A 26,403-nucleotide genomic window follows, 5' to 3' on the forward strand; every position below is an offset into this window, starting at 1 on the left:
ATTGCTGGCGTGGGGGGAGGGGCGGTTCTTCGACCCCACCGGCTGAGCGACAGGCTTTTCTGAGTGGCCTGCAACGCGCACCTGCTGCCCATAGGGGGAGTCGCCGCTTCTTTTCGCAGCTCCGCTGAAGCTGAACTAGTTAACCCGTCAATCGCCGTAACTCTAGTTTGCTTCCGGGACCGGGATCCACATTCAACATTTTAGCAGACGCGGGGAGGGGGTGGGGGGGGGGACATTTGCCGGCGATCCTCTCTCCGCGGGCCAGGAGCCAAGTCCCTCCTCCTTCCACGCGCCGCGCACCCAGGCAGTGCTAAAAAGAGACTGGAAGCCAGCAGGGGACGCGGCGGCTGCAAGTTTGCCCGCGATCCTCCACCCTGCGCCTCCCCCCACACACGTTGCACCAGCTGCGCCCCGCTTTGCTGCAGATGACTGATTTCATGCCGCCACGAAATCCAGCAGTAGCAGCCCCTGCAAGTGCGCTTAAAAGAGGCGGGGACAGCCCAATTAATAAAATACAATAATTATTATTATGATTGTCGTTTTTTTAAAGCGTGCAGCCCGATCCTACCCATGCGTCGGCAGTAATTGCCGCTGAGTGCAACGGGGATTCACTTCCATATAAGTACAGGCCTTGGGCCTCGTCAGACTTCGCCGGGTCTGTTTCAGATTTGCACATGCTATGATTTTTTCTGAACAGGAAGCGCAAGGGGTGGTTTGATTCGCCGCTCACGGTGACTAAACGCCCTCGTTGGTATTGTCACTATTTTCTCCTTATATGGCGCTGTCCGAGCTGGTTCCTTTTCGCTTTCCTACAGAGATCGCCCTGGAGTTGCCTTTATATGGGCTGTGGCCAGCTGGGCCAATGAGGAGAGCCCAGCCAGCCCTTCTGTCTGCTGTGCAAGGATTTCCCCTTCTGAGTACCGTGCAGGATCCTGGAAATCGGGAGGGAGGCGATGGCTGCGGAATTCCAGATACTGAAACTCCCCTTGCCCCTAACCTTTTACAGCATCATACTGTATGGTTGAAGAGAGCTGGAGTCATAGCCCATGGGCATAGCCAGAGGGGCAGCTGCCCCTCCTAATCAAGTAAAAAATTAGAAATACTTAACTAAAAGCAGAAATAATCAGAATATTTGAAATGGAAATGCTCGCTGCGGTCACTTCGATGCTGCTGCGGTGCGTTCTAGTGATGCAACTGGCAACCCAACTGAGCGATAGGCAGAGCCAGAGGATGATGACAGGTGGGTGTCCTGCCCCAACATAAATCCTGGCTACGCCCATGCCCTAGCCCAGGCACCCCCCAAACTCTGCCCTCTGGCTGTTTTGGGACTACAATTCCCATCATCCCTGACCACTGCTCTTGTTAGCTAGGGATGGTGGGAGTTGTAGTCCCAAAGCTGCTGGAGGGCCGAGTTTTGGGGTGCCTGCCCTAGCCAGTAGCCACATCTGGAGGGCCACAGAATGCCCCTTTCCCTGTTTATATGAAACCACCTCCCAGGGAGGTTCACCAATACACAACAGGGAAGAGCGGTAGCAGAGTCCCGCTCCCCCAAGTGTGTGAAGGCACAGGTTATCTGCATTTTACTCTTGACTGCCCAGTCATATTACTCCGTAATGTTGATGCACACCTCAGGTAGCTTATCAGGCTTCTGAGCGTGCCCCTTTCCCCACCCCCCACCCCACCCCCAAGGCCTGCAGACGTGGGGGGGGGCACCTGGGAGAGAAGTGGTGGCAGTGGGAATGGCATGGAATGGCTATGGAGTGACAGGCCCCATCATTTAGTGCAGGGGTCAGCAAACCTATTCAGCAGGGGGCCAGTCCACTGTCCCTCAGACCTTGGGGGGGGGGGCGGACTATATTATGAAAAAAGAATGAACCAATTCCTATGCCCCACAAATAACCCAGAGATGCATTTTAAATAAAAGGACACATTCTACTCATGTAAAAACATGCTGATTCCTGGACTGTCCATGGGCTGGATCCGGCCCCCGGGCCTTAGGTTGCCTACCCATGATTAAGTGTTTGGCAGCAGGGAGGGAGCCAGAAGTCCCCTGGCTGCACAAGCCTGAGGCTTTTCTTACCTGAGAGGGAGGCTCAGGCTGCATGGGCTGTTTCTTCTAATTGGCGAAAGGTCAAGTACCCATGGTTCCTCATCCCATCATGGGACAGATGGATGCTAGAAAACAAAGCAGCAAAGCCACCCCTCTGCCTAGGGTGCTCACTAGCTGCTGCTGCTAGGAGTAGATGCTGCTATGCCTTTTAGACATTCAGCTGCTGTACTTGGGTGACCAGTGCAGCTGTGAACCAGGTGCGAGGGCCTTTCCGCAGGAAACTGCCATGCACTTTTGCAAAAAAAAAAAAAAAAAAGGAAAAATCTGTAGGGAGGGGTCAACGAAGTTAATACCACTCCAGCACCACCTAGTTGTAGCAATGCTTCTGAAGAGAGCAGGGTTAGAGCAGGATGCCAAATACAGTCGTACCTTGGAAGTCAAACGGAATCCGTTCCGGAAGTCCGTTCGACTTCCAAAACATTTGAAAACCAAATTGCAGCTTATGAATGAAAGAACCAAAAGAACCTTTGCAAACCGGAACAATCACTTCTGTATTTGTGGTGCTTGGGAGCCAAAACGTTTGAGTTCCAGGGCGTTTGGGATCCAAGGTATGACTGTACCAAGATCCACACAGGAGCCAACTCTTAGGGGCCCAATAAAATATTTGAGGGGGCTGGGCCCCCACAAAGTTGATGGGCATTCCCATTCAAATAGTGTGTGTGAAACTGCATCATGTGATCGATTATGTGGGGCGGGGCTTACCTGGGCTTCACCTGTGGCTTGGGAAGCTATGACTTCTACTCTTCCTCTAGCATGGAAATGTCTATATATCTGCTCTAAATTTTACTTTTAAATACTGTATAATATGGTGGGGATGCCATCCCTCCTAAGAAAACTTCCTGCCTCCCATTGGAACGGGATGGGGGCTCATGGGTGTAGCCGGGGGGGGCAGCTGCCCCCCAAAATCAAGTAAAGAAATAAATAAAACTGACCAATTGTGTCACACATAACTCGGTCCTGTCCCCTACACACATAAAGCCTGCCTCACCCCCCCCCAAAAAAATCCTGGCCACGCCCATGTCAGGGCTAGCACCATCTTAATACTAAGAGGAGAGAAATTCACAAGGGATATAGATTTTGAAATTGCGCCGAAGTGGGGGGTTGAGTGAAACTTTTTAACAAAACACTTTCCAGCAAGATTTTCACAGGCCTTTACTTGTTCGACCCCATTGTCCTCCTCAAGCAGGGCCTCCTTTCCGGGCATTGCGCTGTGCATCAGGTGGCGACGAGGGAAGTTGTGTCTATGGAAAGGAGCTCCTAGCCAGCCGCCATATGCAGCTGTCGGAACAGGAAGCTCTATATAGAGGCAGCTTTCTTCCTCTCTAGTTTATTTGTGGAAGGGGTGCAGCATGTGCAAGAGGGGGAGGCTCTTGAACAGAGCAGCAGGACAACGGAGGCGTTTTTGGAGGCCACACGTAGCTTAGGACTTGCGCAAATGACTTAGAGGGATGGTCATACCGTAGACTTTCATCATATCACAGAATTGTAGAGTTGCAAGGGACCACAACTGTCATCTAGTCCAACACCATGCAATTCGGGAATCTTTTGCCCAACATGGGGTTCGAACCCACGACCCTGAGATTAAGGGTCTTGTGTTCCCGGGCCTGTGATTCTCAGCTGTCATATGAAGACCTCTGCTACTCTAACTACGGTTCCTCTTCCTCCAGATCTTTGCATCCTTTGGAGACCAGCTCTGTCTTCCCCCTCCTCTTGGAATGTTACCCAAAACGGCCCATTGTCTGTGGGTAGACCACCCCATGGAAGTTGTTCCAGCTCTGCCAAGTCCCTCCTGACTGCCTTGACTTCTAAACGACACTCAGCTTCCATCTCCGCACATGCAACAGCTGGGGCCCACAGCCACTGCTCCCCCCCCCAAAAAAAACCCCTCAGGATACTGTTTTTGTTCTAGGGTTGTAGGTGAAGAGAGTATTAGAACAAGAGCTCTTGCTAAAAAGGGAAGAGAAAATTGGGGAGAGGGGGAATCTGAGGAGCTGCAGGTCATCCATTGGACAGAGCAGAGAAAGGATTGGGGGACTGGGAGAAGGTTTCCTCCTTCTTGAAGGACTCAGTGGGAGAACACCTGCTTGGTATGCAGAAGGCCCCAGGTTCAATCCTCGGCATCTGCATGTAACGCTGGGAATTTCCACTGCCTGAAAACCTGCAGCATTCTACCAGTCAGCGTGGACAATATTGAACTAGATGTACCAATGATTATGGCTCAGTACAAAGGTCGCTTTCTACTGCTCTCCTAATTTAGAGGGAGAGAGAGAAGAAAAAAAAGGACTTCCAACTTCCATTACTTCAGCAAAGGTGGGGATTGTACCCTGTGAGCATCTCCAACTAACCCTTTCCTTTTGCCCCTTTTGCTGTGAACCCTTCACGCTAAGCTACAGTGAGCAAAGCAAGCAAAGTTGGAGCGTCCCCACGTTTCACAAAGCCCCCTGAAACCTGCAACTTGTCATCTTCTGTTTCAGGTGCAGAGCAGCTGAATTCCGATACTATGGCACAGCATGCTAGGCAGGAGGTTGGGCAACAGTGAGGAAGAAGCAGGAGGCCTTGCAACATGTCTGAGGGGAAAAGGGAAGACAGCCACAGGCAATATTGTACTGGTTCTGAAACGGAGCCTCTATCGCTTTAATCCTGACCTGGGTACATCAGTGCCGCACTCTCCTGGCAGCTGTGCATTAGGGTGCTGCTTCTAAGGTTAGACAGATAAGACTATGGGAAATAGGGCCAGAGGTCCCCACCCCTCCATTCCAGCAAGGTCCTTTTCCACGGAGGAAGATGTGGGTATATTACCGTGCCTCTGGAGTCCAGGTGGGAACACTCAGCTTTCCCCTCCCCGCCAAACACCCCACCTCTGTGTCCGCTCTGAGCTGGCTCGGCTACCGTGGCGGAAGCTAGAGCATCTACGGTGCTACGCGGCAGGCGGCACGGCGTCAGTACTCCCAGAGAGTGGCCCGGTGCAGGGTGTCGGCATCAGCGCGCAGGGTCCCGGCTTGGTCGCCGCGGAGGTATTTGCCGTTCTTCCCTTTGATGGCCACCCGGCTGCACTCGCGGAACTCAAAGTAGAAATCCTCCGACATCTCGCCGTCGCTGCAGACGGTGCCGTTGGTGGCCACATACCAGAACTTGCCAGCGAGGCCTAGGAGCATCGAAGGAGCAGGTGTCAGTGGGAGATGCATGTAATCGAGCGCAGTAGAGGCGCCGCCACCTCCCTCCCTCTCTTAAAGGTGCATGGGATTGAGGTTTGCGGCAGGTAGCGACCCGTTTGGGGGACAAATCTGAAGTTCTAGGATAGGACAGGGATGGGGAACACGTGGCCTTGCTGATTTATCTGGGCTCCCAATGCCCATCATCCCTTGGCCACAGGTTCCTTAAAAGAGCTGCTGAGTCATAACTGGTCCAGCCATCTACACACACACACACAACTGAGACCACAGCAAAGAACTGGCGGAACCATGCTACCTGGTGCAAAGCAAGCCAAGCTGGGCTACAGGGGAAGTCCAAGCAAATACAGTGAAAAAGCAGGGTCGTTGGCACCTGGATTTGTAACAGTGGGGCTCTTCCAGTTGCAAACATGGCCACCACCACCCCCAGGTCCCACGTGGAGGAGGCAGTCCCACATTGCTGACTACTTGTGAGGCTCTCCATGTGTCTACAATCCCGAATCACAGCATGATAAAAGGTTGTAAGCGCTTTAATTAATTTTGAGAAGATTCTAGGCACTTTAGGGAAAAAGTAAATATCGAGGGTGCCCCCCACCCTGCTGTTCTGGTGCCCTCCCCAGAGATGGCATCTGAGTGGCTGGGCTTGCTGCCACTCTTCTTGCACTCAGGAGAATTTTACTGTTAAGGAAACACAGCAGCTGCAGCTTCAGGTACTAGCCAAAACACTTTCTAGAGTCATCAATGGCCAGCTACCGTTGAGGGATGAGTGGATGAGAGAGGGCTGCAAAATCCCCAGACTTTTGCCTAGCAATATATTGCTTAACAGTGCCACTGCCCCATCCTCATTGGGCTGTTTTTCACCCCCTGCACCCGCATAAATATATATTTATTTGGGTACTCCTGCAAACCTTGGGGTTCCCCCCCCCCCATGCCTGATGATCCTTTTCTGGCCTCACACCCAGAGTTTGTTATAGGATGGCAATGGCAATGGGTTCTAATGGTGAGGTTCTAATGGGGGGGATTTGACTTTGCAGTCAGTTGGAACATAGGAACCTGCCTTATACACAGATAGATGGTTGGGTCCACCTACTGTACATCATTATTGTCTACACTGGCCGGCAGAGGCTCGCCGGGATTTTAGGTGGATGTTGGAGGGGCTGCATTCACAGCTGGGAAACAAACGTTCTCGTAGCATCCCTCCAACATATGGTCCACAATTATTTCACTATGTGATGAGCTCCCTCCCCAGCTCCCAGTTTGCAGCCAGTTAGTTAGTTACCTTTGATCTGGTAAGCGCCGTCGTTGAAGATGATCTGGAAGACATCATAGACGGAACGGTTGGCGTCTAGCAAGTTGGAGTTGCGGTGGTAGCACACGAAGCCATGAGACCCCCGAAGGACCAGGATGGGCCGGTTGATCAGCTTGAGAACAAATTCCTCATCCTCCCCTGTAGTCAGATAACTGTAGGTCAGTGAGTTCGGAAGCTAATGTGACTGTGATGAGCTAGGGATCCAAAACGTGCATTTGTGAATACATTTGCATCAGACTTCAGCCCAAGTGGGCCCAGGATTGCTTCCCCAGCCACGTACGCGCTTTCAGTAGCCTGAATTTGCAGATCTCCAGCTAACATTTTTGCTTTTCAGTAGGAGTTCTGTAAGCAGGATCAGTCCGCTTTCAATTCCCCCTTCCAGTTAAGATTTCAACTGGGCCTCATCCTACTTCTGCGAGCTCCTTGCCATAATTGATCCTAAGAGTTGCAAATGCGGAAGAATCCTAGATGAACTATGTCATTGATTACTCTTTATTTTGAAACTGCTCTGGCATCACCTTAGTGCTCTCCTCCTGCTTTGGCATACTGAATTGACATCTGCGGCTAAAATCAGAGTCCGACCGGAGTGGCCTTCCTGCTATTGGGCTCATCTCAGGTGCACCTGGAAGCCATCCACTTTTAAGCTGCACCGAACAGATGTGTCACTTTCAGTAGGACTTCGGTGCTCTTTTCTGACACCTGGCTATAGCCACCTGACTTGCAAGGTGTGCCTTACAGCAGCTTAGGATAGGACCATCTTTGTTGGCTTACTGCTGCTCCCTCCCCCCTTCCAGTCAAGTAACTTCCAGTTTCAATCTTGGTTGGTCTGTGCTTTAGCAAAAGTGACTTCCTCACAACTGCTCTGCAAACTCTTTGTTTCATTTGTTCTCAATATAGCCTCTCCTCCACTAAATGGCTCCTCTGGAACTGCTCAATATCTATGCAGCCTTTTCTCGGCTCTCAGCTTCTGACTGTCCCAGCCACGAATCCCCAGCTATACTTGTAATATATTCCGTTGGCTCATTCATTGTGATCATGCCCCACAATGTTCCAGTTTCCATATAACACTGATTTAGGTACTCTCCTGCTGTCCTTTGAGCATGGTTTTGGCTCGCCTACCTCTTCCAGTCACCATCCTCAATAAGGAAGCTGCAGCAAATAGCGGAAGACGAGCAGCTTTATTGACAACACACAGACTGTGGTCCTTGGTTTATCAGGTTTAGAGGTAAAGGTAAAGGACCTCTGACAGTTAAGTCCAGTTGCGAATGATTCTGGGGTTGTGATGCTCATCTCGCTTTCCTGGCCGAGGGAGCTGACATTTGTCCGCAGACAGTTTTTCCGGGTCATGTGGCCAGCATGACTAAGCCACTTCTGGCAAACCAGTGCCGGCCGCGCATGGAAATGCCTTTTACCTTCCCGCCGGAGTGGTACCTATTTATCTACTTGTACTTTGACGTGCTTTCGAATTGCTAGGTTGGCAGGAGCAGGGACCGAACAACGGGAGCTCACCCCGTCGCAGGGATTCGAACCACTGACCTTCCGAGCGGCAAGCCCTAGGCTCAGTGGTTTAGACCGCAGCACCACCCGCGTCCTTTTATCAGGTTTAGGCCCCCATAACTGAGGCAATGGCAAAGCCCACCCCCAGCATCCCGTTGTAAGACTCACCCACTGCATCACTGACAGCTGCCAGTTGTCCATTCTTCTTGGTGCAGATATATTTGCCATTGCGAGCTTTGAGGGCTACCCGGCGTCCACGCCACTCCATATCAAACATGGTGCTAGCAGATCTGGGGGAACAAAGCAAGGGGGCGGGAAGAGCACTGGTCAGATTGTGAATGATCATTTTGCTCTTTCTTCCCTATTGAGTATTTAACATACCGAGAGTGCAGCCCTACACACACTTGCATGGGCGTAGGTCATGCTGAAATCAGGGTTGTGTGCACATGACACCACAGTGTATAGCAGGTGCAACAAATTACCACCCTCCACTAATAGTTTGCTGGTGGGGGTGGGTGGGGTGGGGAGGAATACCTAGCGGGAAATGGGGAGTGGATCCTTGACTGGAAGAACTTGTAAGCCTGGTTCTGGTAATGACCCTAATTCCTAAGCTAAGAATATGCTGAGAGGCACCCTGCTCCGTCGTTCGCAGTGTGCGACTGCCTGGCTCCAACTGGTGAATCTCAGGGTTCTAATAAAGACCAAAATAGATCCCACAAGTCTGTCCACCCCAAGTTTAGAATCTGCAGATAATTCTGAGCTAGATGGACCAATAGTCTGGCTCAGTGCAAAGCAACTTCCTAGGTTCCCCTAATTGCTTGAAGTTACTGACAGTGCCAGTCCTCTCTCCCTCTCTCTCTCTTACATTCCACTTCTCTCGCTAAAGGTGCTGCTATAGGAATAGAGGACACACAGCAAATTACCCTGGGCTGGAGGCAAGTGCACCAGGGCTGAGGACACCTGCCTTGTCTGTGACCATCTAGCACCTTGTTCTTCAATGTGGTGAGTTGGGTCCCACTGACTAACCTAAGATGGGTCACAACCGCTGTACAGCTGTACTACTGGTATCAAAAATTCAGTAGTGAGCTATATGTCCTATTTTGGAGTACTATTTGTTTCTTATAAGTGTGTATCAAAAAATTCAGCAGTGAGTCCCAAACTGTGTGTTTGAGCTGACAGTGGGTCCCACGACTGGAAAAAGCTTGCAAACATCCTAATTTAGCCCAGTTTTGTATGCACACTTTTGCCTGAGACTCGCTAGCTACCCTTGGGAGATGCTGCTCTGCTGCTTTCCCAGTTGGTATCAATGTTGGTGCCGTACTGAACATTATCCTGAATTATCCTGCCTTCTCCGAATGGCTATGCTGTTCACTTCCAGGTCCCTGATTCTCAAACGTAGGTACAAATTATTGTATGTCTGTAACGCTGTGCCCAAACAATGCTTTTCCTTTCCAGACACACAAAAGGAAGCATTGGTGGACATGAGTTTAGGCAGCTGTATCCCTCACATCCTGCTTGGGGGCAAACCAAAGCTTGCTGCTGTGAGGAATAGGCCGCAGGAACAGATAGCCCACTGATCTGACCCGGTAGAGGTCTTCCATGTGCTTATGCACCCATCACTCCTTTCCAGAAGCCCTGTTCTAAGTCTTGCATCCGTTCTTTCCATGTCCTGGCTCTCCTTCCGCTATGTCTAGCCAAAACTGCCATCAGACTTCCGAGGCTCCGAATGCTCTAAGGCCCCATTAGCGACATGAGTACACAGCCCAACTCACACTTCTGTGGCCGTGGCCTGAATTCCCCCATGCGACACCAAGGTCCAGTAGTTGCCCGTGTTGGAATGGAAGATGCACTTCTTGGTTTCTTTATCAATCTGTATCTGGAAGGTTTCATGGTGTGTCTCTTCATCCTGATTGGCCGAGACGTTGACACCTAGTAGGAAGAGAGGACATCTTTTCATATTGTTTAGATCCATCGTGCTCCACTGTCAGGCATGAGACCAGATACTAAAACCTGTGAGAAGGGTTCAAGCAGAGGTCCATCTTAGAACAATAGAACTGTAGAGTTGGAAGGGACCCTGAGGATCATCTAGTCCAACCCCCTGCAATGCAGGAATATGCAGCTGTCCCATACGGGGATTGAACCTGCAATCTTAGTGTTATCAACACCATGCTCTAACCAAACTGAACTATCTAGTTGAAGGCGTTCCTTCAGACACACAAAAGAGAGATGGAGAAGGTGTAGCTAATTATCGGAGGGGGGGGATAAAAAGTAAATATATGGTTCATTAATTATGGACAGCCCCATAAAATGTGAATAACAACCAACAGTAAATTCTGAGAATATGAACAACAGGAAAAAAACAACACTCTTCCTATATTTTCGCCTTAAGGGTCACGCTGAGTGTGACTGTTCACAAAAATAGCAATTACATGAATTAAAAACAAAAACCAAAGAAAATAGGTGTGGGTGGTTGATCCAGATCAAGACCACAGCAATGGGCAATAGGTTAAATCCCTATCCCTCCCACCAGAGTCACATTTGAGATTGAAGGCCTTATACATAGGAGCCGTCTCCTAGGGGCCGAGGAGGCTTTGCTCCCCCAATAAAATATTTGAGGCCAGCCCCCCCCCCTCCAAAAAGTTGATGGGCATTGCCATTCAAATAGTGTGTGTGCACCGCATCATGTAATTGATTATGCAGGGCAGGACTTACCTGGACCCACCCCCCAATATTTTATTCAAGTTGGCACCGCTGCCCCTATACCTACTACTTACTCAGAGGTGGGGGGGGGGAACGTTTACACAATTGCTGCTTGAATGGTGTCATGTTTAGTTTTGGGCCCCCACTAACTTGCCTCTGCCTCTCCATCCTCACTGCCTTGGAGGGCTGCAGTTGGTCATCATCACATCCTTGCTAGCATTCCATAAGCATTAGGGCACTACACAGATAGCAGGGCTTTATCTCATTCAGCCTCACAAAAGCCCTGAGATGTGTGTGACTCACTTTCATTCCATTGTGATGGGGATCTGCAGTAGTGATATAATTATTTTCTCTAAGCCACCCGGTTAAGTCCACGACAGAAGCTAAACTTTAATCCAAGTCCAACATCCTATATGCTAATAGCAAATTCATTCTCCAAGTGACGGTGCTTATGCAGCCAAAATTCATAAGAGGAAGGAATCGGTAATAGGCTTGAGGAATCCCGAAGTTTGCAGAAATACAAATTAAGGAAGGAGAGGGGGAAAACCTCAAACAATCTAATCAAGGCTGAGCGTGCTCAGTTGCCATAGAATGCTGAGAGTTTGTTTAGGGGTGGGGAAACTAGAAACTGGGAGAGGATTGAACGGAATATCTTGGGGAAAGGTATGGCTGGCTGGAACACTGAAGAGGAGCACTCCACGCCGCAGTACTTTGTTGCAGGTCCCTGGTTCTGTCTACTGGGCAACACCAAATAGAAGACAGGTGCGTACTTTTCAAGTGCCTCTCACTGATTTGATTGTCATAGTTGGCACTTGGATTTGTCTCCTGATTGGCTAGAAACCAATTGGACATGCCACATTCTGTTGGCATTCATGGGCAGGAAACCACCCAAGAAAACACTCCACTGTTCTCTGGTCAGCTCTAGCCAGCTCGGGCCTGAGCCCTATCTACACCAGCTCAAATACAGCCTCCCTACGAACTGCCTAATTTTATTTTATTTTATTTTATTTTATTTTATTTAGACCTCAGCCATAGGTGTGTGTGATTTACAGAACTTGCTTAGTCAATTCCCCAGTTGAACTTGATGAAGCTCAGTGCTGGCAGTCAGATCACCAAAGAGTGACTGCAGGCTATTGATTAAGATCTCTCAGTCTCTCTCTTGCAACCTCCCTCCCTGCCCCCACCTCTTCCCCTCTCTGAAACTATAAATGTGATCTGCAATTGTTTTAAAGCTCCAGTTGGGAAGCTCCAATTATATTTTCCTCCACCCCCACCCCCAGAATAGCAGTAGTGGGAAAATTCCCCAAAGCTCTGATCAAAACCATAGCTTCCATAGCTGCTTCAAAGTAAAAGCAGAATGAAACATCAAGAGACTTCATCTCCTGAATCGGTTTCAGCTTTCCTATGCATGCAATGTACATTCACTTACTCTGCAAGCCCATTCTTGACCTGTTCTTTCTTTCTTTCTTTTTTAAGTCCTTGTTCATCTGCCTATAGCACCACAGTAAGGCTGGCTGGGATGTTATGCCATTCCTCAACCTGCCGTGATTATTTCCAGGAGACAATTGCAGCCTGGGACAAGAGATTTTGCAGATCTGTGATCTTTGTCAAAAAATAAAATAAATGGCCTAATGCGAGTGCTATGCTTTGCTGTCAGCTGGTTCACCCAGGACTGGTTTTGTCCTCCTACCAGATTTGTGACATAATTTATGATTCCAACAAGAGGCAAGTTAGAGGAACTTATCTCTTTAGCATCCCATGTGCCTATTGTTTTAAATGTATGAGGAGCCTAAGTAAATCAGAGGGAAAGACCTAAGTAGCACGTACCACAATCTCCGAAGTAAATAAATTGCCATAAAGCTGACAAACCAATGAGCTAACATTAACAAATTTATTCAAATCAAAGGGGTGGGGGGAATCTTCAATGATAAATCAAACATTTCCACACACCCTGGCTTTGTCTGTAGCAAAAGGATAGATGGAGTCATTCCCCCAAAGATGGCATACGTACATGGATTTTCTCACAACAATGACACTGTAAGGAACATAATGTTAACAGCAGGAGAACTAAGGCCAGGGCTATGCATATGCACCAGCAATAGTGCTGGATTGGGTCTGCCGATGCAACCACACAGTCCAAGCCTTGCCTGGTTCCTGACCTCAGCTTCCCAGTATGCAGAGCTGATGCTATTGCTGGCTAGTTATTGTTGTGGCTTCATCCCACCAGACACTAAGCCTCTAAGATAACAGATACTGGCCCAAGGTCACCCAGTGAGTTCCATGCAGAGCTGGGGAAATGACAGCGAAGAAGAAGAAGAAGAAGAAGAAGAAGAAGAAGAAGAAGAAGAAGAAGAAGAAGAAGAAGAAGAGGGCCAAAAGTGTTATGAACCTAATGGTTCATCCAACCCTGGTTTTCTTTCCACCAGCTTCTTCGACCACCACACTTGCAATGTTAGCATGGCAGCTCAGCACACACCAGGGTAAGGTTAGGGACCCTCCTGGCATGGTAAAGGTATACAATACAGGTAAGGCCAACCTGGTTTAAATGAGAAGCCACATGGGTAAGTCTTCTCCCTTGCGTGGCATTTAATCAACCCATACCTCTGCAACACAGCTTTTTTCAAGTGGATTTAAAAACTTCCCTATACAGGATTGCCTTCAGACAGCTCGGGGGGTCAGACATCTCCATACCCTCCAACATTTCTCCAATGAAAATAGGGCCATCCTAAGGAAAAGTGGGACATTCCAGGATCAAATCAGAAACTGGGACGGTTTCTCTAAATCGGGGATGGAAAATAGGGACACTTGGAGTGTCGGTAAACCCTTTTCTGTGGACCACCTAAATGGAGCTTGCAGACCACCAGTGGTGCATGGATTAGTTTGAAAACCTCACAGTTTGACAATTATACTTTCTCCTGATTGCCTTGGGAGTGTTGCCTTGGGGAAGGGAAAAGTCATGATTACTCAATGTGTGTGTGTGTGTGTGTGTGTGTGTGTGTGTCTACTGAGTCAAAGGTAACTTGTACGTATGTGGTGATTGTGGGATCCACAATCTTATCACTTTTTAAAACGAATGTCACTCACATAGAGACAGAAGATGGAACTTCCCAGGGCCAGCCTCACCATAGGGCACTCTGAGGTGGCCACCTCAGACATCAAATGCTGAGGGAGCAAAACTGTGTGCCATGTAGCATACCCAGTGAGTATCCCCTAACCTGGCTTGCTGCTTTCAGGTGCAGTGGAAGCCTCTGCCCCATCCCCAGTGTTGAAGCAGGATTCAAATGCTTGTCTATTCAGCTTTTACACATGATCAGCTGAATCGAAGGCGGTGGCACTGTCTCATCCGCCACAGGCAGAAAAACACATTGGGCTGGTCATATCATCTTCCTTGGAATCCTCTGCCTGAGTCAGTTTTGCTGCTCCACGTTGTTGCTGCCTTTGTCTGCAGGGTTTCATTTCCCAACAGACTCCACAGCCAAGCTTAGTGGGCAAGCTACAGTACATTTTCTCAATGCATCTGATAAGTACCAGCCATGGTCGAGTCCACTGTATAGCCTTCTCCATCCTGATGTTCTCCAAATGTTTGGGATTACCGTACATCTTTCATAATCACCAGCCAGCACGGCCAATGGTCAGGGATGATGGGAGTTGTAGTCCAACAACATCTGGGAGGGTTCTGCATTGGGGAAGGCTGGTGTGGTGAACCCGTCCAGGCAAACTACTTTTGATTAGATTCCTCAGCACAAGGAACCATATACCTGGAGGGAAGGTATTCATCAGAATCTCCACACAAACTCTTGTCAAACAGGTTAGAATTGACGAGGAACCTGGCTAACCCTCCAAACTGAAGGGGCATTAATGATCCCTGCTAAAATTATGCCCACCTCACTGAGGCACCCCCTTCTCACACTCCTGCGTTGCTAGCAAATCCTCAAACAATCACTTTAATTATCCTCATTAATCTGATTGCTGTTGTTTCCATCTGGCTGACACACAAGCCCCCTATTAATAACTTGCCAGCCAATGTCACCAGCTCCTAAGTGGCTTGGAACAGGCAAAGGAGGTCTGTGAGCCTCTGTGTTGGCTGTTGCTTGATGCCAACAAAGCAAGTCTCTTGCCAACATACTGATATCTCTGGCATCCCACCATCCCAATGGGTATGACCAGACCTGGCAAAAATGCAGAGGGAAGGCTGTGGCTAGTATTACTATCTATAGGGCCAAGCGGGATGAGATTGTAATAGTTTGACAATATAATATTAACCCTAGCAGAAGAGACTAGCTTCCGGGCCTGTCAGCCACGTCCAAGCTCTTCCCTCTGGAGGGCAGTGATAAACATTGCTGGGTTTCATCAGCATAAGACAGGTTATGACTGAACTTAAATGTGGGATAATCCTATTCAAAGAGATGAAGTGGCTGGTTGGAACAGCTGGCAGGGGAAGACTGGGGCAAAGGGGATCGGAGGCTGAGATTAAGGAGATACAGAGGGAACCATTTAGGAATTCGCGAGCACATCCTGTGGGTAGCTTCAATTCATTCAGGTTTAAGAGCCAGTGCAGACCAAAGTGCAGTTGATTAATCCCTGTAAGTAGCTGCTCTTGTAATTGGCCTACTCATATGAGCGGCAAAGCTTCTGAAATGGGGACACAACACAACAGTAAACCCAATCCCCTACATATAATCTATGGAGGTTAGCCACTACCACAAGGACCCGTACGTTGGTTTTGCAAGTATAGGAGTTTTGTTTTGTTTTGCTTTGTTTTTAATTAAACATATTAGAGTAAGGGTTCCTGAAATAAGAGGTCACTGACAGTGACAATGGATTAAAAACAAAACACCAATATGCTGAAGAAGAGTTTAATGCTGCAGCAGCCTACTAGGGGAGTTGCTAATGAATTTTTAAATATCACAAAATGGCAGAGAATAATTGGCCTCCACTCATCACCAGCAACGTCATGGTCCCTATCCAGTAGGTATCTGCAAGAGGATATCTGCTTGATCAATGCAAGAAACTACCTGGTCTGATCTTTCGTTGCCCACAGTGGCCAGTCAGATGCTTCTAGGAAGTCCGCAAGCAGACTATGAAGAAAACAACCTTTGCCACTTGTTTCTCACTCCCCCCAGACTGTTGTCCACACCATCTAATGTCAGTGGCAGCCACTTTGGTGGGGCAGAGCCAACCGGTCACTATATCAATTTTGCTTTCAGGTCACTTTCTCTTCCTTTTGCCTCTCGTCTCCCTCTGACCTCACAACTCTACATTCCCCATCACCCCCACCATGTTTACCAATGCAGGGTGATATTTCATGCATCTGATGAAATGGTCTGTGGCTCCTGAAAGCTTATGCCACAGTAAATGCATTCGTGTTGTTTTTTTTTAAGGTGCCACAATACTCTCTGTTATTTTTAGAACTGCCTTCCATGCATTTGCCTAATCCTCTTTGTAAAGCTGTCTAAACTAGTGCTCATTGACACATCGTGTGGCAGTGATTGTGGCCTAGGACACTCATGAAGACACACCACAGAGAACATGCAAGATTAGAAGTGGACACGTTGGCCATAGGAAGACAACTGCTTTCCCAGAGACAAAAGGCTGCATTTTAGGTGCTGAAGAAAAGCAAAAGCCATCTGGGTCCCATGCTATGAATGAATAACAAGTATGCTGTACTTTTGTTTCACCATAAGCAGATTGTCTGGTGAGGCCCACTGCTTTATAAGTTTACAACTGTGCGCACGTTCAGTTTTAAGAGGAATGCGCACCACAGCAGCTTCTACGTAGGGTCAGCTACATCTGTGTTCACACACCCCCATGAACTAGAAGACATTTTTAGGGGCTAAAGTGTAAAGGATGATTGGTTCAAGAAAGCATGGCTATACTGTACTGTACTGTAAACAGCCTGCTAAATGACCTAGGGAGGAGGGGAAATAATAAGAAAGTTTATTTTAATGATCACGATGGTATTGATTGATTGATTGATTGATTGATTGATTTGGGGCATTCACTTGTTTCAGCTTCTCCACACACATTATCTCAGATCCTTTTCAACACTTCACAACCAACCTTCCAAGCTAAGCCATGTCCACAGGGGTATTATGTCCATATTGCAGATGGGTAGCTGAGGCTTAGAAAGAGTGGCTTGCCTAAGAGCATAGAGCCTAGTGGTAATTTAATGGTTGAGAAGAGGTTGGAAATGACAACTTCCTCTCTAACAGTTTACAGTGAAATTTTCCCCTCCCTCAAAATAACAGGTGGGAAAGAACCTTATAAATTTCTGCGGAGGGATAAGCCCTATTTTTGCACTTTGGGCCGCAAAGTAAAAAAGTTCCCTTCTCTCAAAGGGCTTGGATTTCCCCCTTCCCCTTCTTTCATTGGGTTACGGATGGAACGACCTTTCAAGCTTGACCGGAAGATCAAGTTATACAGTGATCTTCGGGACTTTTCGTTCATGGGAGACTGGGTAGCTCCTCTTTCCCCCAGAAATTGGCATAGGCCAGGTTGCTATAGCAACGGACACAAGCCCTCTGGCAGCATGGCATTTCCTGTTGCCACCTGTTACTCACTCAGCTCCCATCTGGTTGGTTTATGTACCTCCAGGAAGGGGTTTTGCTCCACCGTTTGTTTGCTCATCGCATGACTCCTAAGCAAGCTGAGGAAGAATACAATGAAGTGGGTCATCTTGAGGGAATCAGACCGCACCATCTGATTTTCATAAAACATGCAAATACATGTAGGCCTACAGTTCATTTCAAAAGCACTCGTTGGCTGTTGTAGAAACTGAAGATCTTCCTTCTTAAGCTTTAAATAAAGCAATTTTTTTCTACAGTTGATGACCACTGACCGCTGGTGTCTTCTTCAGATCATTTAATTTATTAAGGAAAAAACACACACGACTGCAACCTTTTTGCTGGCAAAACGTATTTACCTGAATTTTAAAGTTGAGGAAAAACATGCAATACACACCAAATCCCCTCAGTCACCTCAGAAACAAAGCAACCTCCTGCATATTTGCCTCCACAATGCCCAAAGAAAGAAAAGGGAGAGATCAACATGGTTGTTCTTCTTTCCAGAAACCACCACCTTTGAGCTACAGAACAAGGTATCTAGAGTCTTACCACACAATGCAAGATTTAAATTTCGTATCTGAAGAAGTGTGCATGCACACGAAAGCTCATACCAAGAACAAACTTAGTTGGTCTCTAAGGTGCTACCGGAAAGAATTTTTTATTTTGTTTTAAATTTCTAGTATTTTTCAGAATATGGGTTTCTATTTGATTTTAAATTAAGGTTTCCATCCTCATGACCCTCATGATTCCACACAGAGAAAAATGTAAAATAAGGATGGTATTTTCATAGTGTTGGTGATCATATTAGGGCACAGTAAGACCACAGAGTGAAAAATGCAAAATTTCAGGACATACATTTCATGGCCCTAGGATGACCAGGTGAAATTCCTTCTTCTACTCAGCTGTTAATAAAGAGTACAGAAACTGTGTTCTCCTTTGCATCTGGCCCCCCTAGAGGCCCTCTATTCCTTGTTTTTCCATATTTAGGTCCATATTTGAAATCCCATAAGCACTTACTTACATGTGAGTAAGTCCCACAGAATGCATATCTCTGAGTAGATATGAATAAATTTACACTGTGCTTAATCCCCTCCACATTTTCTCACCCACATTCCAAATTCAAAAAAGGTAACCGGAAGAAAATGCAAAGGTACTTTATATAGATATAAAATCAAATTGCGCTCCATTGTCACAGCTGACAATCACCGTTGTTAAAAGCGCCCCTACAGGAGCCAATTCAAAAGTTGACAACCTTAACCTGCTTCTGAATTGGGGCTTTTAATAGCTGCCAGAACATCAGAAGAGTGGTGGACTAGAATCATCTCCCAGAGCTTGGACTCTTAAAAACAGCATTGAAAAGAAGAAGGGTCCATATCCGATGACTTTTCTCTGGGGCAAGAGGAGTGGCTCATGAGTGAATATGCTCAAATCAGTCTTTTTTCCTCTGGTTGGGGATTTTTGATTATTATTTTTTAAAGGCTAATTATCAATGCCAGGCAATGTGAATTTTAAATTTGCATTTATTTAAATGAATTAACATGCAAACATCTGGTAACTCCACGGGGAGACTAAGAAAATAATTACGCTAATCACTGTGAGAGAAGAGGCCCATACTGCATTACAGTAATGAAGGCCAGATAAGCAACTAAGGGCAGGAATACAGTGGATTAGCTGCCCACCTAATACAGTTCAGACACACTTTTGTAAAACAGGACAAAAGGGTTATATTAAACATGGCCAAAGGTGCCGTTTCCCCACTCTTTTAATGCATAGTTAATCCAGACAAGCTGTTGTGTAGATAGGAAAGCTGATCTGGACATGGGGCTACAAGTGGGTGGGGTTTTTGCAGTCCCCTGTAAAGACCAAGTGTGCAGTCTATAGAAGCACAAATGACTGTGGTTGCTTTTTACCTACTGCACTCTTATTTAGAGAAAGCAGACCTTGCCTCCATCAAACATGCACTAATTACATCCAGACTAGACTACTGCAGTGTGTTCAATGGGGTGCTGCCCTGGAAGACAAACCAGAAACCTCTGCTGGTATTCAGGGTGTCTTTTGAGGGCAAACATTTAGACCATATTATATACTGATACTGTGCCAGCTTGCCAGAGCATTTCCAGGCCAGATTCAAAATGTTAGCTTCGAGTTCTAGAGCCGTAAACCAGGTGGGGTCACTAATGTGGTGCCCACAAGTGAACATGGAACTCACGAACACCTTCCCTGGTGTTTCCCCTCCCTCTGCTGAAATTAGACTTGATAGAAGCAATATATTGTAGCCCATAGGTTAGGCTGCAGTGTGTGCTTAGTTGCAGTGTGTAAGTGAGGCCCACAACAAGTTTCTCTGGTTTGCACATGTATGTGCCCATAGGGCCCCCAAAGGTTGGCAACCTTTGTCTTAAATAGCCCAGGACCCAGTTATGTGAAGGACCATATAACAGTATGAGCCTTAAGATCAGACCGCTAACACTGCCTGGAGATGGCCCCATAAGGCAGTATGTAAATATTTTAAAGAAATAAAGATCAGTTAGGTTGTGTACACACCATACATTTACACACACACACACACAAAAAGAATAATGGGAAATACAGTTTGCCCTATACTGAGCTACGATTCCCAGCACCCTTAACAAACTACAGTTCCCAGGATTCTTTAGGGGGTGCTTTAAATGAATGGTATATAAGCGGGTGCCCACCAGAAATAGGGCCTTTTCAGTGGTGGCTTACAGAACTGTCTTCCAAGGGATTTGTAACTGGTCCTGTGAGGGCCAACTTCGAAAAATGCTTTGCTTTTAATTAAGATTATTTTATTAAGGTAGCTGCTCTCTCAGAGTGTTGGTTATAGGCTGCTAGTTATTGGAGATTGTTGTTTTAACTCTTTCTATGTTGGGCCGCGTATTGTTTTAAATATTAGTTAATTTATAGTAACTGAACGCTAGTTGTTTGCTATTGTGCTGGTCAAAATTTGTGTTATGGACATTATTTTATTAGAGTTGCCTTTTTATCTGGTATATATTTGCATGCCACCTGGAGAGGACATTGCCCTGCAAGGCAGCCTAAAACCCTTCAAATAAAAATAAATTTAAAAATAGAAATAAATGAACGTGTGGGCTGGGAATTTTAAACAATGTTGGTGCTTCGGAAATGAAGCCGATGGAGACCTGCCCATCAGTTTGTCTTCATGTCAAAAAAAAGTTTCAGCTATTTAATTTCTTCCTGCCAGGCTGCTTTGAAGGCACAGGATCAGGGCCAGCTTTTCTTCAAAAGAACGCAACCCTAGTTTCAGAGTACAGAAGAAGAGTGTGATTACTTCAGATAGATTTGCATCACCTGATTCATTTGTCCACCACCTTTTTACCCCTCTTCTTACTGGCTTACACAGCCTGGCACACGAAGCCAGTGAAGCTTTCCCTGTCGTGAAGATAGTGACGAGGAAAGCTTGACTTGCTTAAGTTTGTGTGAGAACCCTGCTCGAGGCACAGGAGCTGGGTTAGCATAAAATGCGGCAGCCATAGCAGAATCACGGCACGGCCTTTTCTGTTTTCAACAGGCAGTCTGTGTTGCAGTTAGGCAAATGGGATGGGAGCGCTATTCTTTGGTTATTGTTAGGTGTAGTGTCAAGGTTTGTATGCGGCTTCCAAATCCTGTGGTGGCGCTTGAAGAGGGAGAGAAAGAATGAAGGAAGAGAATGGATGGATAAAGGGAAGAGATGTGGGTGCTTGTGTGCACCTGTGGTAGAAGGGGAAGAGTGAAAATGAAACGGATGATGGATGAATAAAGGAGAGAGAGAGAGAGAGAGAGAGAGAGAGAGAGAGAGAGAGAAGGGCTGTCCCACCCAATTTTTGCATTGGCCTCACCTGCCACCTGCAATAGGCGTCCTCCAGCCCCAAGTGAACAAGGCTCTCAACTCCAGAAAGGTTGCCCCCCCCTATGTTAAAGGCTATAGTCCATGGCCACTATAATCACCCAAAGGTGCCACAGGTCAGAAAAAACACCATGGTGTAATGGTTAAGAGTGTTGGACTAGGACCTGGAAGACCAGGGTTCAAATCCCCACTCCGCGATGAAGCTCACAGGGTGACCTTGGGCCATTCGCCATCTCTTAACCTAACCTACCTCACAGAGAATGAAATGAGGGAGGAAGAGAACCATGTACACCACCTCAAGAACCTTGGAAGATCACGGTGGTATATAAATGCAATAAATAAATGAAAATAAACAGGAGACTACAGTTAGTTTTTGCTTAGATGCATGGGAAGAAGCAGTTGTGGGGGAATAGTCTTCTCCTTCTGGAAAGAATTTCAGAAAGGGGGGGAGGACAAACCTTGGGAAAGGAATATTTTCTCAATGTGAAACCATAGCTCTGTAGCACCTTCAGACATTTGGGGCATAGCTTTGCTGGGGATTTGCTGCTGCTCTTTTGTTTGGGGGCTGATTGAAATGTGGTCCAGTCATGTAAGCAGTTTAAGGGCCAGTTCTGGAGCCATATATGGGAAAGAGGTAAGGTTGGAGTTGCCTTTCATTCTTTACCCATAAGGCCTTTCTGAGTACCATTGATCTCTAGGTCAGGGGGAGGTCGCCTAGAATGGTTCACTGAAGAGCATATCCTAGAAATGCTGGGGTAGGACATGGGAATCGTAGGAATGGGCAACTACAGCTGTGAATGTGAACAGCCCCTTCAGGGACACTGGACAGATGTTTGATGGACACACTAAAAGCAACCTAGAAGGATGGAAGAGAGCTGGCTGCACTGACTGATAGGAAGATGGTTATAAAATTGATTATTATTATTTTTAATACCAAGGACGGCAGTAGATGGTGGAATCCAAGTGCCATTGCCTAATTGGGTAGAAGGAAGTTAAATGTAACGAGCACATCATCTGTCCACACGCCACTCAGATTAATAGTTGTTGCTGGAGAGAGCTTGTAAAAATCCTCAATCCATTTCAGCAGGGCTTGTGCAGAAAAAACTTCCCAGTGGATTGCATCCAGATCCCCAGCCAGTGTACCACTCTCTGGTGTGCATGTGCAGAATCAGAGGCCCGTAAATTCACATGAGTGTCATTCTTGCTAAAGGGCCGCCAGAACCACTGGCTTATCTATGGAGCCACCATGCTAGTATTAGCAAAATCACAGGAGAGTGAGTTCTGCATCTGTCCCTGTGCCCCATTCTTTGAATATATAAGACAGAGCCTGCAACTCTTTTCGTTTCTTAAGCAGCAGGGATGCCTGCTGACATACTGATTATCATGTGGACTAGAAGCACTTCCACGCTGCCATGGAAGCAGTAGCAAAACATACAGAGCAAAACAGACTTTCCTCTTCTCTGTCTTTGGCTTTCAGACCCTGTACTCATCTCTTCCCACAACATCTTCCTAGATCCTCATCTGTGCAAATGAGCATAACACATCAGCCCTGTACTAAAAACAGATATTGACTTGATGGAGACCAACAAGGAACCATAATAGCTATGAGACACGTCTTTCCTTCCCTATCCAAGCATGAGGATTAGGAAGGCACTGCTGAAGCAAAGAAGCATCAGGAAACTGATGGTGTCAATTACCATCATCAACGCCCCCGCCATATGCATTCAGTGAGTCACCTGTGGCTAAGAACAAGCATATTACCACTGTACAAAGCGGACGAATAAATAAGTCACCCATATTATAGCTATGGAGCTAGGAGGGGAGGGGAGTATTCCCTGGCTATGCATAGTCCCACAGAGCAGAAAGGTAATGGGTTTACCTTGCCGGATGGAGACATATCTGCCATTGGAGGCCACGAAAACTACTTGCGGGTGGCTCTCTTCCAGGTCAAAGAGTTCATCTTTGCCAGGCTTGGAGCTCCTGCCAGATTTTAGAGTGCCAGTAGGTCCCATGGGTGCCAGGTATTTCCCATCGCAATCCTTGAAGGCCAGCTTGCCCGCCTTGAATTCCAGGGTGTAGCCCGCGCGGGGATCAGGCTCCTTGACCAGAGTGCCGTCGTTGCGCAGGTAGCGGTTGTCGCAGGTTCTCAGGCAGTACTTCTTGTTCTGGAAGGTGAGGGTGATGAGCGAGTCCACACCCCAAGGGATGTTGCTGTCGGTGGAGATCTCATCCTCCTGAGCGCTGAGGTGTGCATACCTTCTCCTGCTTACGCTCAAGAGGTTGGCCTGGGGGTGGATAGCCAAGTGCACAGCCCAGAGCTCCGTTTCCGTGATGGTTTGGGCAAAGCAGGACAACATGTCTTCGGAACCTCCAAAGAAACGCTTGTAGGGTTCTGACTGGAGCGCCCAGCGCCCGTCCGACTGAGTGACAATGACAAAACGCCCATCACCTCCCGGCTTCTCGGCTTCACACGAGACCTTGCCATCCTTGTCGGCAGATAAGTACCTACCTAGGTGGCTCTTCAGGAAGACCACGGAGCTGTCTCCGTCCTGCTCCAGGGTCCATATCTGCTTCCTTTTCAGGCTGGGCGCCGAGGCGTTGACCTTGTAGCCAAAGCTCTCTGCTGTCAGGTACCTGTTGTCAGAGTTAATCAAGCCAAACTGGATCTTCAGAAGCTGGTGGATCCCATTCGTTGGCATCTTCTGTCCGGACAGCAGATATAGTCCCAAGGACTGGGGTGGGCGCCTAAGGTCTTCCCAGTCCTTCGTCGGGGGTACGGAAACGTGCACGCTCACATAGGCACAGCCGAGCGAGCCGAACGATCTGGATTAGTGCAAATGAACCTTACACCTCAGTCAAAGACCCAGTGACGTGCACCTGCCCCAGTTCCCAGTCTCTTTCTCTCTCTGTGTGTGTGCACCAGCTCTTCCTACATTTAATCTTCAGCCGCAAAGCCAATCTCGTTTGGCTGCCTCGTTCCCCCCTGCTGGCAGCGCTGCTGCCTCCTGCGTGGCTCACACTGACCTCTTCCTCCTCCTCATCTTCTCCAGCGTGGCGAGGGGGTGGGGTGGGGATAGAGAGGAGAGAATACTCAGGAAAAAATGTACATGCTTAAGCACCCGCAGCCTTGCTTAATTAGCGCAGCTAGGATTACAAAGATTTCAATGAGCTGCCGGCCTCCTGTAACCAATAGTGGGGCTTCTACAGAAGCCACAAAGAGGGGGGGGGGGCTTTGACAGGCTACACAATGGCCTTCTGATGAGACCTATTATTCCGCTCTGGCCTGCTCTCTGCGCTTGTAGCGCTCTGCACTGTATCTGTGTCTCTTGTTTGACGGTCTCTTGCGTTGTCTCCCTTCTTCTAAGGCTTGATCCACCCCAAACGCCTTTCTATCCCACCGCTAAGGCCAAAACGCTCGAGCGGCAACTCGATCTGCCGCCTCTCGTTGGTGGGGGATTTATTTTTCTTAGCGCCACTTTGGTTAACGTTACCATGGGCTCTCTGATTCCATGCGGCAGGTCACCTCCAAGCTGAGAGTGCCTGCCTGGCCCAGCCTCTAATCTCCTTAACAATTAGCTGGGCATTTCTATTAGTGTAAACCTTTCATCCTCCTTTGGCCCCTTTGCCTCCATCTGTTCCGTAACCCCAAATCCACAGCTCTGCCAAAAGGATAATAGTGGCCTGGCCCCCCTAGGAAACCGATGGGGCGGCCTAGCTGAGAGGCCTAGCTCAGAATCGAACCAGGGTGGGAAGAAGGCAGGCTGGGAAATTGAGCCGGCCGGGGCTATACTGCAGCTCAGATAAATGCAACTTGAAAGAATGGGGATGGATTTAGACCCAGCAAGTTGGTATCTGCTGAAGCAGAAGTTGTTGAATGACAGAGGTGAAAGCCACCCAGAATAGCTTGGCTGTCCTAGCTGCCTCTCTGTAGACAGCAGCAAGGCCTGCTCTGCTCTCCGCCCCCACCCGCCGCTGCCATGACTTCAGAACAGATACTTTTTAAGATCCCTTCCATTTAGCCAGAGAGAGGGATGCTAACATATGGGAGGGTTGGTTGACAATACCACAGTTGACAGTTAGCAAAAATAGGGTTGGGAAAAACATGCCGGCAGATGGCGAAGGCCCAGTGTTTCTTATGAAACAGGCAACGGCGAGATCCCAAATGATCGGAATAAATCTGACCCACAAAATGCACCACTGTTCTCTGTGTCCCCCGACTAAGGCTGCTGTCCTATGTTCACTGAGCCCCATTTAACACAGTGGGACATATGTCTGAGTAAACATGCAAGTCACGCTGTGCAAGGGAACACCTTGCTTGGATCCACTGCCTTTCCTTCTGTTGATGGCTTTCCCAACTCCATTTTCGCTCTGCAGTCCCTTGAAAATCTGCCTCTGGGACTTTAAGCGACATTGAGGGGCATGGTGGCTGGATGCAAAAGTGGCCAGGGCGGCTGCAACTTTAATAGTTGTGTAGAAGAGGGGATTTTAGTGGGGGCATCTTGCATTACACAGCTATTAAAGGTGCAGAAGTCCTGCCTGCTTTTGCATTTGGCTACCCTTCTTGAGAATGTTGTGGGATATGGTGCAGGGGGCTGCAGATGAAGAAGGCTGCAGACCTCACCTCCATCATTGCATGGAGGCAAGAGAGATTTGCCCAAGGGAAGCCTAACAGATCCCTTGTTTGAATGAGAAGTATAAGAACAGCATCCTGGCATGGGGGCTCTTCCACTAGCTGTTTGAGTGTACAGCTCATGCTTTGCAAATATATCCTGCCCAATGTGTCTCTAGTCCATGGACGAAGAAGATGCTCAGGTCCCAAAGAATGAGATTTGGGGAACATGAGCAGTATTGGGGGGGGGATCTCTTCAGCAACTCCATTTTGATAATCTTTTTTATTAAATAGCAGGCTACAACTTTCTTGAATAAATTAAATAATGGAGAGCTTCTGACGTTGTTCTACGATATCAGGAAACATGCCTGATGCAAGTATTAAAGCAATAGGAACATTTTCAATTCATTGCATCCGGTCGCCCTACAAAGTTGCAATATATGCTCTGAATATAATCAGCATTCCCTTTCTAATTATGAGGATCTGGTACTGTGGTTGAAAGCCATCCTCTTCCCATATCTTCACCCTGAGTCTAATTTGCAGCAACTTAGTTTTTCACAGCAAAAGGTAACATTTTAACTGT

General features: G+C 47.7%; 1 protein-coding gene across 1 annotated transcript; it reads right to left on the reverse strand.

Annotated features, from left to right (window-relative positions):
- Window positions 1-4,716: 4,716 nt before the first annotated feature.
- On the reverse strand, window positions 4,717-24,971 carry FSCN2 (fascin actin-bundling protein 2, retinal). Its single transcript, XM_033138969.1, has 5 exons — window positions 23,091-24,971; window positions 9,859-10,015; window positions 8,255-8,376; window positions 6,560-6,727; window positions 4,717-5,255 (listed from the first exon to the last, which is right to left on the reverse strand). The coding sequence occupies exons 1-5, from the start codon at window positions 23,908-23,910 to the stop codon at window positions 5,050-5,052; spliced, it is 1,473 nt and encodes a 490-aa protein (XP_032994860.1). The 5' UTR covers window positions 23,911-24,971; the 3' UTR covers window positions 4,717-5,049.
- Between the last annotated feature and the right edge of the window lie 1,432 nt (window positions 24,972-26,403).

This window comes from Lacerta agilis, chromosome 2 (genome assembly GCF_009819535.1).
Source record: "Lacerta agilis isolate rLacAgi1 chromosome 2, rLacAgi1.pri, whole genome shotgun sequence".
Classification (NCBI taxonomy): domain Eukaryota; kingdom Metazoa; phylum Chordata; class Lepidosauria; order Squamata; family Lacertidae; genus Lacerta; species Lacerta agilis.